The sequence below is a fragment of the Paramisgurnus dabryanus genome, chromosome 24 (assembly GCF_030506205.2).
Source record: "Paramisgurnus dabryanus chromosome 24, PD_genome_1.1, whole genome shotgun sequence".
Taxonomy (NCBI): domain Eukaryota; kingdom Metazoa; phylum Chordata; class Actinopteri; order Cypriniformes; family Cobitidae; genus Paramisgurnus; species Paramisgurnus dabryanus.
Genome location: NC_133360.1, coordinates 29,178,902 through 29,193,326, shown reverse-complemented (window position 1 = coordinate 29,193,326; position 14,425 = coordinate 29,178,902). Strand labels below are relative to the sequence as shown.

Sequence of the window (14,425 nt, the reverse complement as noted above, 5' to 3'; positions counted from 1 at the left end):
TAACCAATGAGACTTTATTGGTAAGTGCTACACAAAGGGGTGGTTTTAGATTAATCCAAGACTAGGACTTTGTTAAATTAGGAAATTTAGGTAGTTTCTAAAAAAAACCTACCTTACAAAAACCAATACAGGTGTGCATCTTAAGACAAAACAATGGCACTAATATATGTGGAGATACATCAGTGCAAGGTGATTTGAATTTAAAGGGGCCATGGCATGAAAATCAGACTTTTTCCATGTTTAAGTGCTATGATTGGGTCCCCAGTGCTTCTATCAACCTAGAAAATGTGAAAAAGATCAACCCAGTAACTTAGTTTTGGTAAACCATTCTCTGCAAGCACATGAAAAAATAGGTTGTTGAAATTTGGCTCTCCTTATGATGTCATAAGGAGCTCTTATTATAATAATACCGCCCCTTAATCTGCAGGACACACCCAAAACGGCACATTTTTGCACGCAAAGTGTCAATTTTAACATGTTATAATAAATTATCTGTTGGGTATTTTGAGCTAAAACTTCACATATGTGCTCTGGGGACACCAAAGAATTATTTGACATCTTTGTGCCATGGCCCCTTTAAGGCAAACATGCATTTTAGTCCGGGACAGGAAACCACCCCATGATGTTATAGGTTTGCTTTCAACCCAAGTGAATTTTTGAGGAACATCCTGACTTTTATCCATGAAAATAAGATGAAAATATTGCTTGTAGTATTAAACAGCAGGCCACAAACAGTGTCTCTTTAAACTCAGCATCATAAATGTTTACGATGATACTGTACGTCACGTCTTCATGAAATATGCATGAAACACAGATTGCTCAAACAATTGTACACAAGAACCCACAAACATTCACAGTGAGAACACTTTTTAATACAAGATTCAAACATACAGTGTCTGGTGGTGGCATCAATTGACCAACGCGGTTTAACATGAAAGAGAATGAAGCAAGCGTGGTTCATCATTATGCTCTTTACCGATGCGTATTTGTCAACCTTTAAATGGCATAAAAGGTGTCTTGTTCTGGGCATCACTGTCATTTGTTACACCTGGCACCGAGGTCAACCAACGTCAGCACCTTTAATAATTCATTGCTTAAAAGTTCTGATTCAATCTTTTGTCACCTTGACTTTGCTAGGGCAACACAGCTTGCACACTTTGTAAAACTTGGACAGAATGTTTAAAACAAACATAAAAATGTGACTCATATACAATATAAAACGTAACGTTGACCGTTTTCCCCTCTTCACATCTGAAAGCTTGATGTTCCAGTGGTGGGGATCAAACTCGTATTGAATATTATGTTATTATAATCCACCAAATGCAGACCGGAATACGCTTTGCATGTACGGCTGACAATGCATGCAAACTTAAAATCATACAAATTGAATACATGTATTAATAATAATATAACCAAACCAAACCAAACTTATAAAGAAAACACTCAAATGATGATGAATGAAAACTACCGTATAATCAGTTTATGTCATTGCTTTTATTTGACGCGGTAAGTAACGAAAGACAGCTTGAACTCGTAAATTAAACAAAAGCAGTACACTCAGTTGTTAGTAAATGTCAACCATTTCATCTTTGGTTTTTCCACCTAAAATATTTATTCAGTTGTGCTAATGAAAAAGCAGCTTTACTGCAACATTGCTACGCTAATGATTTATAAATAATGTGACGTAAAACAAACGATTACAAAGGCCACTAATTCTTTCTGATTTTAAGTTGCGTCCTTTAGTTTATCGATGGGCGAACCAAGATGTTGTGAATGTTTGAAATGAAAAGAAATTAAATTAGCACTCTTGGGATAAATGGTATTAAATCATAGGAGCTTGATAAGATATTGTACTTCAAATGTTTACAATAAATCAAACCTCAGTGGATCTTGGTTTACACTTGATATACACTGTCAGAAAAATGGACTTCAACGGAGCGGTACCCTTTGAAAACATACACTTTTGCACCTAGAGAGTCCATATCTGATATATATATACACATCTGTAGTTAAATGGTACATATTATGACCTTTTTAAAGAGTACTGCCCCAGGACCTTTTTTTGACGATGTACGTAGGCTAATGGAAGCATTAATAAACAAATTACGAAAATAACATTCATACAAAACAACCTCCTTGGCAAAATATCTCAATCTCATAAATTCAACGGTTTTACACAGACATTTTTAACGATCGACTTTAACGAAGCCACACCTTTATTGCAAACATCACTTCTGAATTTAAAACTCAAAACAAAAGAGCTTAAAACACAAATGAGAAATCAAAACGTACATGATAACATTCTCTCAATAGCACTAACCGCATTAGCTATTTAGTTCAAGCAAACCTAAAAGAAATGCAACTAAGAAAACGACCCATGAGGAAAAGCTAGATATATATATTTATAATGAATCAATTACCAGACTAAGGTTTTACAAATTGCAGTACACTATATATATTTGTTTTCAAATAAACAATTTTAGGCTGTATCAAAAACTGTGTAAAAAAATTAGATTGTGATCTTATCAATCCTTTTTTTTTTCTAGTTTTCTGATGATTTTGTAAATGAAACCCGTCAACTTTCCCCCCCAGGTATTTGCTCAAGGTTTTTCTTTAGAACTATCGCTATATAAAAAATAACCACCCCTTATCTAAAACAAACAGCAAGATTTTTTACTCTATTTCTTGTTTTTACCATATCCGATTTACACACGTTTGGCCTATAAATACAATTATATCCACAGGCAGAATATTATTTACAGAGAGGACACTTGCTGCAAAATCACCAAGGCAAAATATGGCATTCAACTCCACATATATACTTATGACATTTAAATAAACGTTGCCATTGTATAAAAGATGGGTCGCCGTTATCAAAATCTTCAGTCTTTATTTAGAATTATTTTGAGCGGATCCAAGGCATATACTCCATAATCATCACTGAAATATATATATATGTATATAAAAATAATAAAAACAAAAAGAAAAAAAATACAAATCGTCTGAAAGTCGAGCTTTTTCTGACTGAATCAAGTCTTTGAGCGTCTCGACGACTATCAGTAGCTTGAGTTTAACTGGTGAAACAGTACATAGGTGGTTCTGACTTGAGAAATTAAGGATTCAAAGACTCCATCAAGTTGTAAATCCAATTAAATCACGAGATTTTTTCATGGCCTGTGGGAAATGCGATTAAGTGTGATCAATATCGGGATCAAGCCTGTCGGGTCAAAAGCAGAATCTGCATAGACGATGAGATCAATCGAGAGACTACCTCTTTCAAAAGTTTCACATGGCTGACGAGAGGCTATATGGGATATATATATCGTACGTCATCTTGTGTGTGTATAAATATATCTCAAGTCAGAACACACGCTGATATGTTCTGTGATTTGATATTTTTTGTTCTTTTTTCCAAGTTCGAGGGGGTTGAAAATATAGTTTTTTTCAGTGTAATACTTTCAAAGAAAGAAAAAGTAAAAAAAAATATATAATAAAAATTAAAGATGATCTACCATAACAACTTTCAAATACACATTGAATTAAACAAATCTCTCATTTTGGCTACTTCTTGTTGTGATTTTAACTAGACATGTGAATAACAATAAAACCGTTTAATTTTGTGTTAAAAGGCAAAACCATAATGAATCAACATCCCACAAAACTGTCTGCATGGCTGTCCAAGTCCCTCAAGGCCATTCTTTTACTTCCCACTGTTATTGAATTTTTCCTACCAAACCTTTTGCACCTGCAGTCAGTTTTATTGTCTGATTATATTATTCAAGATTAACGAATTTAGAAGATAAAAAGAGTGCTGTTAGGCAAGGAGTTTGATTCCGAGTCAGAAAACAAAATCAAAAACAAACGAAAAAAAAAAATTAAAATTAGTCAAAAAGCCCATCTAGACACAAAAGCGCCAGAACTTGAGGGTACTCCCTCAACAGTTTAGCAAAAACCAGAGTAGTCAGAGGCTGAGGTTGTACTTGCTGTCTTTTGCAGACTATCCATGTAACCCGCCCTCCCCCCACTCCTTTAATAAGAGTTCAGTTTAACAAAAACATACCGTGACATTCAAACCTAAATCCCACATTTGCAGCACAACCTTTCAAACAATCCAATTATGCAAAGAGACAACACAATGGTTCGGAACTACGAAAGTTCCCCATCCTCCTGCTCCGGAGGCTCCTGCCAACATTAGGGAGGCACGTAAGGGGGTGGGGATCTGTATGGGGTCATGTTCTTGGGACGGGAACCTTTACCCTCCATTGGGACAGAGAAGGGTGGTGGAGGCTGGTAAGGAGGGGCATTAGGATCCTCGTCATGTAGAGGTGTGTACTCTCCCAAAAGGTCCTGGTTGAGAGGTGTTGTCTCTGGACTAGCCATGTTCGGATACTCTGGTGGAGGAAGAGGAGGTTTTTCCTCCTGAAGGATAAGGGGCATGCTGGAAGATGGAGGTGGCTTGGAGTCATCGAGCTCATCTGCAAAAATGATGGGTACTCCTTTCTTGATGAAAGTCGCTTGGTCTTCAATAGTTAGCTTGCCCTTGCGTTTCTTTCGATAGCAGATCATGGCAATGATTCCCGCTATCAGTAAAATAGCTGCAACCACCACAGCTGGTATGACAGTGTGTAGATACACATCGTCCGTGCTCTGTCTTCCAGCACCAACAGCGGGAGTAACCGGATCTGGAGTTGGATCAAAGAGCTCACCTTTTGGGACAAACATGAAGTTACGACAGCTTCCTGTACCTCTGACGGTGATATTTGAGGCCTTGAAGTCTGGTTGCATGACATATTTAAAGTGTTGCGATGGTTTACCATCTGGATCAGAAATCCTTCTGGACAACTGCTCGATTTGCTCTTTTGGGCAGGGGTTTTGCGGAAGGCTGTTGTTGGTCCATTCCACTATAATGGACCCCTTGATAATGTTCTTTAAGGTAACTGTGCTGCCGTTACGATCACCAAATGATTGGGCCAATTTCTTGACAAGAAGGATCTTCTTGTGAACATCATTGGTGACTGTACGTGCATCCCCGTCAAAAACGGCAGTAAACAACACTGGGGACTTAACATTGTTTCCCCAACGATTGACTCTGACCTCAAAGGCATCTATTGCATAGAGACCTCCTTTGTCAGTCGCCTGCATAAAATACTCATGTTTTCCTTCATGCTCCTGATCTGGTAATCCATAGAGCAACTGGCTTGTGCTATTGAATTGTATCCAGGAATCATCCCCAACCAAATCAGAGCCCTTGCGCAAGGTTAGCCTCAACTTATCTGTAGTACCATCCTCTTTGTCGAAAAACGTATCCGGTGGAACCTTCACCTCAAAGTATGTGCCAATGTAGGCGTTTACCTGATCAATCGGGTTACGCAGCTCGGGTTTAATGTTGCCATCAGGAGAGACGGGTACAGGGGTTGTGCGTCTTGGTGGCTTGGTTGTAGTGATCTTGGGTTTTTCTGGTGCAGGGGTTGACTTCGGTTTCTTTGGTGGTCTCTTTGTTGGTTTTCTAGTGGTGGGTGTTGCTGGGGTCACAGAGGGTCCCTCATAAATAGGCCTGGTCACGGTGGGCTGAATGGCAATAGTGCTGGTGCTATCTGGGGTTCGTGTTGGCAGAGGGGGGGCTAAGGTTGGAGTGGAAGCAATTGAATCTCTGGATCGAGATAATGTAGGTTTCACAGGCAGGGGCACAGGACCACGAACAGGTGGGGCAGAACTGTCAGAGGTAGGAGCAATGGATGGAGAGGTTGGGGTGGGAACGATACGAGTAGGGGGCTCAGGGTAAGTTGTCGGGGGAAGTAAAGAGGGAACAGGGGTGGGGGTGTTGTTCAGCTGCCTTCGCACCCTTTTGGGCACATGAGGCTTCTTGTTAGCGATGTGCCATCCGACGACTGGATATCCCAACTGTGCGGACATGGTCCCCTCTTTTGCCGGAACCTGCACGCTACTGATGTCAGGAATGTTGCTTTGATCCAGACTGCAGCCAAGTTTCCAGGACAAAAGGGCACCGTTTTCAACTACCTTTTTGGCATTTCCAGGTCCTGCCATGAAAGCGGACATGTCAAACAAACGGTTGTTGACCACAGGCAAAATCTTCATGTGCTGAAGCCCCATGCCGGAGAACTTTTTCATTTTGGCAAGTAGCTCCACCCTCTGCTTGGAGCTCATCTTATTGAGGTCAGCATCTAAAATGACAGTAAGCACTGTAACAGGATCCTCATTACCACAGATAAATGGCTGAACGTCATTGCTGGCTGATTGGAGAGCAAGCAGAAAAGGGTCCGTATCGGCATGCTCCTCTGGGTGCACCTCAATGGAGAACACATCTGGGCTTTGGGAGACTTGGCTCTCGTTGGAAACAGAAACAGAAATGTAGTGAACGCCCTTGTCTGTCTCTAAAGGAAGGCCTTGAAGTGTGCCACTCTCTGCATCCCAATGCAACCATGCTGGGAGCACATCCTTGCTCGCTTCTGTGATCTGCAAAAACAGGAAGAGAAAAACCTGAATTACTACAACTGAATGATTCATATTGAAATGTAACAGGACAAATGTGCGTACAGCCATGCAATGCCAAACCAAAACACAAAGTAAATCCCACATCGTTAAGTGACATATAATTAATCATATGAATCATGGCTGTCTCTCTGAAACTGACATTTGTAGTTTTTGTATCCATTCTTTCCTGGTTGCATGCATCAAGATGAGGGATGAAGACTATGATTAATGAGTGATCGGAGAATGGCATAAAGCACCCTGCAGTACAAGATACTCCACCAGCTGGAGAGCCGTTCAATGAGCGCTCAGTCAAAAATAACCAATAATGAATCAATGGCATTGAGGTTCATTAACCCAAACAAGCCTCTTTACAAGTACAGATATACATCATTTGCTTCAGGGCCCATAAATGGATGGTTCACCCGAAAACTAAACTGTACTACTCTTTAACCCATTTACTTGCGTTATTCTGAACATGTATGACTTTTTAATTGATTAAACCGTTAAGAGCTGTCAGCGTTAGTCTAAAGTCACTTCAATGTCATCTTTCTGACATTGTGCTCAGTGGTTAGGTCAAATAAAATTCTAACCAGTACACAGTTGTCACTAAGGGAATGGGACATTAACAGATGGGCTTTATATTTAAATTGACGGGCTTCAAAGGTTTCAGAAAATCCACCACACCTTTCCCTCTGCTGCTTTTTATGGTCTCATCAGCCAGTCAGAGCATGCGTGCACATTTGATCGTGAACCTATTTGATAGGTTCGAGAGATGTTAATATTTCAAGTGGGAGTCTAATTATAGTCTGATCCGTAGTCCTGTTGATTGATAGTGTGCTTAAAACACCAACATTGCTGCACTTCAAATGGTACGCGACTTGCAAAGAACTGCAGTATTTTAAGGCTTCACACAAAATAGAAAGTTTGACTTTTACTCCGTCATGTTGTTTTCCAAAAGTTATTCCTTCATGGATCACTTAATGCAGGATATGCAAGGGGGTTGTTTCTATACAATAAAAGCGAACAAGGAAAAATAAAACGCACAATAAAAGTAGCTCATACAACAGGTGTACTGTACTCCAATGGGTGGTATCCCAGACAGGGCTCATCCTAGTCCCAGACTAAAATGCATTGTTTGAGCTGCCTTGACATTTCTTTACATATTACTGGTGTGCATCTTGAGACGAAAACAATCACATTATCCAAACCAAACCATGCCCCAACGCGATTGTCGCCCCTCCCTACTCCCCCAGATGCACACACTCACACTGTACTTTTTATCGATCCGAGTCCGGGCGCGCTTTCGTCATTAAGATGCGTCTCTGTTTTTTATTTGGAGTCGTTTGGTGCGTGATTACAGACAGCCCTCTCACATGTCATCATATTGCTTAGTTGATCTGTCACGTGTGCAGCTCGGACATTGACGTAACCCCGCTGCTCGCATCAAAAGGTTTTTACGGAGGCAGATAAACGTGAGTGGTCGCGCAACTGACGTCTTCACCTTTTTGAACCGCACTCCCGCCCACCTCTGCAACCTGGCCGCGGCGCGATTAACCAATCCGCGCAGAGCGATCACACTAGTCAAACAAGCCAGGCTTTGGGGGTCAAACGCACCTGAGCGCGGTTTGGTTTGGATAGTGTGAGTGCGCCCTTAGTTTTGGTAAACCATTCTCTGCAAAAAAGTGAAAAAAATAGCTAATTGAAATTGGTCTCCCCTTGTGATGTCAGAATGGTCATCTTATTATAGTAATACCGCCCCTTAATCTGCACTATCCAACCACAGCACTGAGATTTAGTGAGGAGATCAGCTGATTTGCATTTAAGGAGGACACATACAAATTTAACATGTTATAATGAATTATCTAAATGGTATTTTGAGCTACAACTTCTTATACATACTCTGGGGACATGAAAGATTTATTTGACATCTTACAGTCTTGTGAAATGTCCCCTTTGAAGCCATTCAAAATTTTTTGACAAATACACATTTTTTTTTAAATATATATAAATTTATATATTATAAATATTATACACATCGAAATCAACAGTAGTTTTCAAGTCTCAATGTCTGCATATTTTAATAAAGTATGCAAAAATGTGTTAGACGTGTAAGGTTTATAAAAAACCAAGGTGACTACTGAGATAAAAAATAGCCATTTGTTAAAATGTTTAATGCATACGATATATTGCAATATTTAACCAATATCACACTAGTCTAAAATGCAAAAATGCAAATAAGAATGAAGAGGAAAAAGTAATAATTTTAAAATGAATGCCGCCTTGATGCTATATTTCAAGTCTAAGGCCATTTTATAACATTTGTTTTTAATAGTAGATTTGTTTGTCCTTTTATTCCTACAAAACTGAAAATAAAGGTTTGCAAAGAGATTAGGGTGAAACGTTGCCTTAAAATACAGAATCTGAATCTATAGCTCATGTTTTACAGTGCTATTACCAAACACCACTTCAGGATGTGTCATAAAACACCTTAAATACTGTGTAACTGATACAACCCCTAAAACAAGTAATATGCCAGTGATGGCATGCTGCCACTTTAAGCCTAAATTTAGTACAAAATGGGTTACACCAAGTCCTCAACGATGCCCTTTGACTAAAACAGGATCATCGGAATGAAAAAAACCACACAGCCACACACACTGACATTTAGGAAACCACACAGTTTCCATAGTGATGATTCATACAACCCACACTAAAGACGGTATAACTTGCACCGAAGGCATGTTTATCATAACTTAACTACAGAATGAAAAGGCAAAGGAGGATTTAGTTAGTCAGGGAGTTACATACAAGCCTGTTAGGATGAAACCGAATGCCATGTACAGGTAAATTAGAGATATTTCTTCTCCAGATCCCCAAAAACAAGCTTGTGTCTAATTTAACAAACCTTACGACCTCTAATTCATGTAATATGATTGTAATATTAAAATCTAAGGTGGTCTAATGAGAAGAATAAACTTTTCCTCCCTGAAATGAAGGAATTACATGGATGAATCGAAACTCACTTTGTCGTGGGGCGAATAAAGCCGCCCATTGTTAAGGCACACTTGCGGGGGAGACTGCCAGAAGAAAAGATCCCATTGTTGGGTTATGAAGACAGCTGAAAAGATAAGATTCACAGTTCTGAAGGAGTAGGCTCAGGCATGTCTTTGTGATATTAAGAGAGAGGAAAAGAGACAAAGGCAAGAGGGAGTGAACTGGCTTGGAAAATTTGAAGAGGAAGAGCTTTAGTTTGGCCAGGCAGATGTTTACAAGAAATAAAGTCTTCCCATGCTTAAAAAATGAATGCAACTCCATCGTGGCTATACATGAGGAGTGCTGCATTTGGATTTCTAATTTTGACAAATCTTTGAAAATAACCCACTTTTACCTAGGGAAAACCGCAGGCCGTTTTGAGCGGACTATGGAACGTGACCCATTTCTTAGCCGAAAATTACTAGGAAAATGTGGGGTGTGTTCAGGTCGCCCGAGAGAGAGATTTGTGAAAGGTGCATCTGCGAAATCAAAACAGACTTCAAGTGGCTGACGGCAGCCCATTTCCACTACTTTCATCTTGGTAAATGAAAGTTATCAAATGAATGCCAATTCTATGTGCTGACATTTTTCGGAGTGAAAGAAAACCGAATAAAGGCTCAGCGGGAGAGCTGCTGTTTGTTTATAATAAAACTTTAAATTGCTATTCGACGAGAAGGCGATGTCAGCTTTTGATCCATGCTGTGGAACAAGCATGAACGGAAAAAATATCTGTCAATGTGCAGGACGGGGAAAATATATTTTGCCGGAAAAGATAAAACTCATGAATGGCAAGCAGTGTTCTTATCTTGGATTGTTATTGGGACAAAATTACAGCTGCTCGGACCGCTGCGTCATCCAGACAGGTGGACTTTTGGTGTATGCATTTGAATTTAACACGGGGGCCTATAGAGTAAGTTTAGCAAAATAAGGGTGGCAAAGAAAAAGGGATCGATAAAATGCATAAAGAGTAACGGCGCAAATCCTCAGAGCTCCATTTCCTGAAACAATTACAAGGAGAACAGTCAAGGACACTTAACTAGTCAACCCCTTACTGCCCTCTAGTGGACATAAACCAAAGCGCACAGCAGGTCGATTCATTCACACAATCTGCGTTTTGTACCCTTTGTTTCACGACCAAACTAAACTGTGACAGGACCTTGTTTCAGAAAATGACAGCCATGTGGAGACTCGGGAAATGGCCAGTGGTGCGGCAAAGTAATCCTCTTTCGTGACGGCACTACCCCAAGAAAAGCTGGTTGCTATGCAGACCATTTCGTAAAAAATAAAAAGCAAATATGAGAGCTATGTCGAGCTACTTACATCTGCACATCAACATAAAGTGAGTCCAAATTTCCGAAGCCGTTTTATTATCGGCTGCAGGAATACGACTTTTCCATTGCCTCGCTGCCGAAGCTAATTAGGTTTCAGTGCCAGTCTGTGTGCTGAAAAAAAGGGAGGGGCAGGAGAAGACGAAGATTCCTACCGTCACGGACGAGCGGGAGAGGAATTCAGGGAAATAAAAGGCATATATAGAGAGAGGGAGAGAGACGCTCACTGATTCTCTTGTTCAAACAGAGACGACATTAGCGGCAACAGAAACATCTGCCTCTATTTATTATAACTCCAGAGATGCTTCAGCGTTAGTCTGTTGGCTTTGACGTTTAAGACTAGAGCCTATTTATGCTCAAAACTGGACAGGGGGGTGGTGTTTTTAAGATGAGCTTTGCTTTTCTCTTTTAAGTGTATCCTCTCCGTTCCTTTTGATAAAAACGTAGCAAGAAATGTAAAAGCATAAAGTAGGTCAGTGACTTTAAAGGGTCTTTTGCACAGCCAGTTATTTACGAATATCTGAGGTCCGAGTGTTTCGTGGAAATCGTAGTGATGTGCGTGGTGTGAACAAAACCAAAAACTTGACTGACTCAACAAGATTATTATGTGCCAAGTTTTTAAAACCACCCCAAACTATGCCCATTAGAAACGCTTGTAAAATGCAGGATTCATATTAAGCAATAAAACGTGAAGTTTAGCTTAGTGGGGTTTGCCAAGCATCATTACTGCACTGTAAAAAATTGCTGTAAAAAAACGGGGAATTTTGGACAGTAATTTACCGTTTCTCATAAATACAGTTGAATACTGTAAATAAACATTAATATGACAAACAAAATAATAACAGCAAGCTCCTGTTCAGTCTTACGGGATAATACAGTATTTTTTGGTTTGGTCAGGCATGTCAGACATGTGACGAGCTCATCTGCAACCATGAGTAAAACTGATTTAACTACACTGTTTTTCTGCATTTTATTATACGAGAAGGAAGCAGAATTAGAGACTGTCTATCCATTTTCACTCCGATTGTGACCCTACCAGCACTGAGACGGACGACGAATTCACTTGTTTTTTACTCCTCGCCTGTATATCAAGGTAAGCACAAACTGAACAGAGTCTGTGTTTCTAAGTGAAATAATTGACAAAATGTTATATATATTTGCTTATTTTTGAAATATTTCTAAAAACGATTTATTTGATTTTGACATATTTAGGGCAGATTGTTAAACGAATTGGCAACTAGCTATATAGGTTAAATACAAATAAAGATGCTAATGTTAATTTGCAATCTAATCAAATGTCTGACTGATGTGCGATTATCTATTGATATTTTTTTTAAATCTACATGAGGGATTGGGCTCTGTTTCACCATTTGTTTGTATCTTTTTTCAATGTGTGCACTTTTAATCTTTGTACAGCGCCTCGTGAATGTGTTAACATTTAGCCTAGTCCCATTCATTCCTATGGCTCCAAACAGGGATGAATTTAGAAGCCACCAAACACTTGCATGTTTTCCCTATTTAAAGACTGTTACATGAGTAGTTACACAAGTAAGTTAGGCACAAAATAAAACTTTTGTTTGGAGCCATTGGAATGATTGGGGCTAGGCTAAACGCTACATTCACGAGGCACTGTAAAAGATGAAGTGCACGCATTGAAAAAAGATAGGGCTGTATTAATTCGTCTAAGTTGAGGTAAGAACATAGTAAAATATTGAAAACAGCTAGTCCAAGGCTGATACTGCTGGGTAAGTGTAACACTAAGGTATGGAGTATAAAACAATAAAACAGTAGGCCTATAGAAAAGTCTTTCAGTCTGTCTAAAAAATCTCTTTCTGTAATTAATATCATTAGCTTTTCTAAGTAATGGATTTGTAGCAGTATAATATCTGATAGTTTTTTGGGACATTAACTATAATTGTTGTCTGCATCAGTTGCTGGTGATGAAGTAACATTTGGAGGTTGGATGATCAGCAGTGAAAACATCATCATCTGTGAAGGCAAGATGAAGCTGCGAGGACACTGGAGTTTGTTCAAAGGTAAATCCTCTACTAGCTGTTCAAGAATGTCACATTGCGTTAAATTAGTGTCTCTTTCTTTTTTGTAAATTGACTTTAATTGCATTAGGTCTTTTAAATAGTAAGTCGAAGTTTAAGCTAGCATGTGCATATAGACATAACACTGGGTATTTCTCTCTCATTACTGCCAGAATGGCAACAACCAGAATATTTATACTGTGAATGCAGTTGGTTTTATCTGTCTTCATTGCAATTAATCTTTACTTCTCTCATTGTACTTTGTAGATGCTTAATTGGTGTGAACCCTAAGAGGTGAACAAAAGCCAGGCAGGTGAAGGTGTCCGAGAAGACAGGAAAGCTTGTCCAGAAAAACGCAGCAACTGTTAATCCCCATGTGACCACCCTCATCAAAAACTTCATGGACTTTGAGTGGCTTTCACATTGTATTCTGCAGTGTTGTGATATTTATGTGACATCACAGCATTATGTTTTATTCAGACCAGTCTCATTAGTGAGGCAGAAACTGACATTTAAGAATGCACTGAATTTTGTTATATTTAATAAAAACAGTGTTTTATCATCATCCTTTGTTTGAGAATTTTTTTGCAAGCAATTTTAAGTGTTTATTTTAAAATTACATTTTAACAATGCTAGAAAAATCACATTCTACAGTATAAATAACAGCAGGAACCCTAAAATAACAGTATAATGCATCCAAACATCTGACAGTATTATACTGTGCAGCTCCCTTTTTTTACAGTACTGTCTCGTAATATTTGTACAGTAAAAAACTGTTGTTGTAAATTACAGTAGGTAATCTGTAAAATTACAACTATATGCTGGCAAATCTAGCTGCCAGTATATTACTGTAATTTAACAGTGAAATTTTTTACAGTGTGTACACATTCAGGGTCTTAAAACCTAAATGTACAAACAAACCAAATGATATAATACTATCATAATATTTTAAGCTACCAGAATAGCAACCCGAAGACTTTTAAGAAGGCTTTTTGGACTATGGACGATAATTACCACCTATAAAGAGCATACGATAAATATGACCTGGAACAACTTAACCTCATAGCAACACCCTGGCACGAAATCACAACAACATGGCACTAACTCACATTTTCTGCTGAAAAAATAAAAACCTACTCTGCGTCCTAAACTGCCTACTTCCATATTTTATAGTAGGCAAAAAGTAGTAGGCATGGCGAGTAGAATGTCCGAATATATAGTATTCGAAAAACAGTACCTGGATGACCTACTGCTTCTGGCAGGATCCCGAAGTGTTTATTCAATGATTAACTATCCTAAACTACTTTACTATCCTGTGTGCGGTGACGCAACTCTATTCAAATGCAAATACATATATTAAACAGCTGTCCCTTGTTTAGACAAGTTAACAGTCGTTAACTGAAAAGACGTTAAACAAGTAACTTTTTGTTATGGCGACGTATGTCAAGTGATGCATCAACATGTTGGATGTAGTTCGTCTAAATTCATTCATACTTAGTGCTGTCACAATTATGTGGCTGACGGTTAATTGTCTAATAA

At 38.9% G+C, this 14,425-nt stretch overlaps 1 protein-coding gene and 1 long non-coding RNA gene across 3 annotated transcripts in view; one reads left to right on the top strand and one right to left on the bottom strand.

The window, feature by feature from the left end:
* Positions 1–850: 850 nt before the first annotated feature.
* The window catches only part of dag1 (dystroglycan 1), a 38,489-nt gene continuing 24,914 nt past the window's right edge, over positions 851–14,425 (bottom strand). For both annotated transcript variants that reach the window (XM_065259833.1, XM_065259832.2), the window contains exon 3: positions 851–6,474. In XM_065259833.1, the coding sequence (XP_065115905.1) occupies positions 4,192–6,474 (2,283 nt within the window). In that variant the 3' untranslated portion in view covers positions 851–4,191. The remainder of the gene's footprint in view (positions 6,475–14,425) is intronic.
* On the top strand, positions 11,594–13,761 carry LOC135741167 (uncharacterized). Its single transcript, XR_010529356.2, has 3 exons — positions 11,594–11,946; positions 12,785–12,889; positions 13,154–13,761. It is a non-coding gene; the product is annotated as an uncharacterized lncRNA (long non-coding RNA).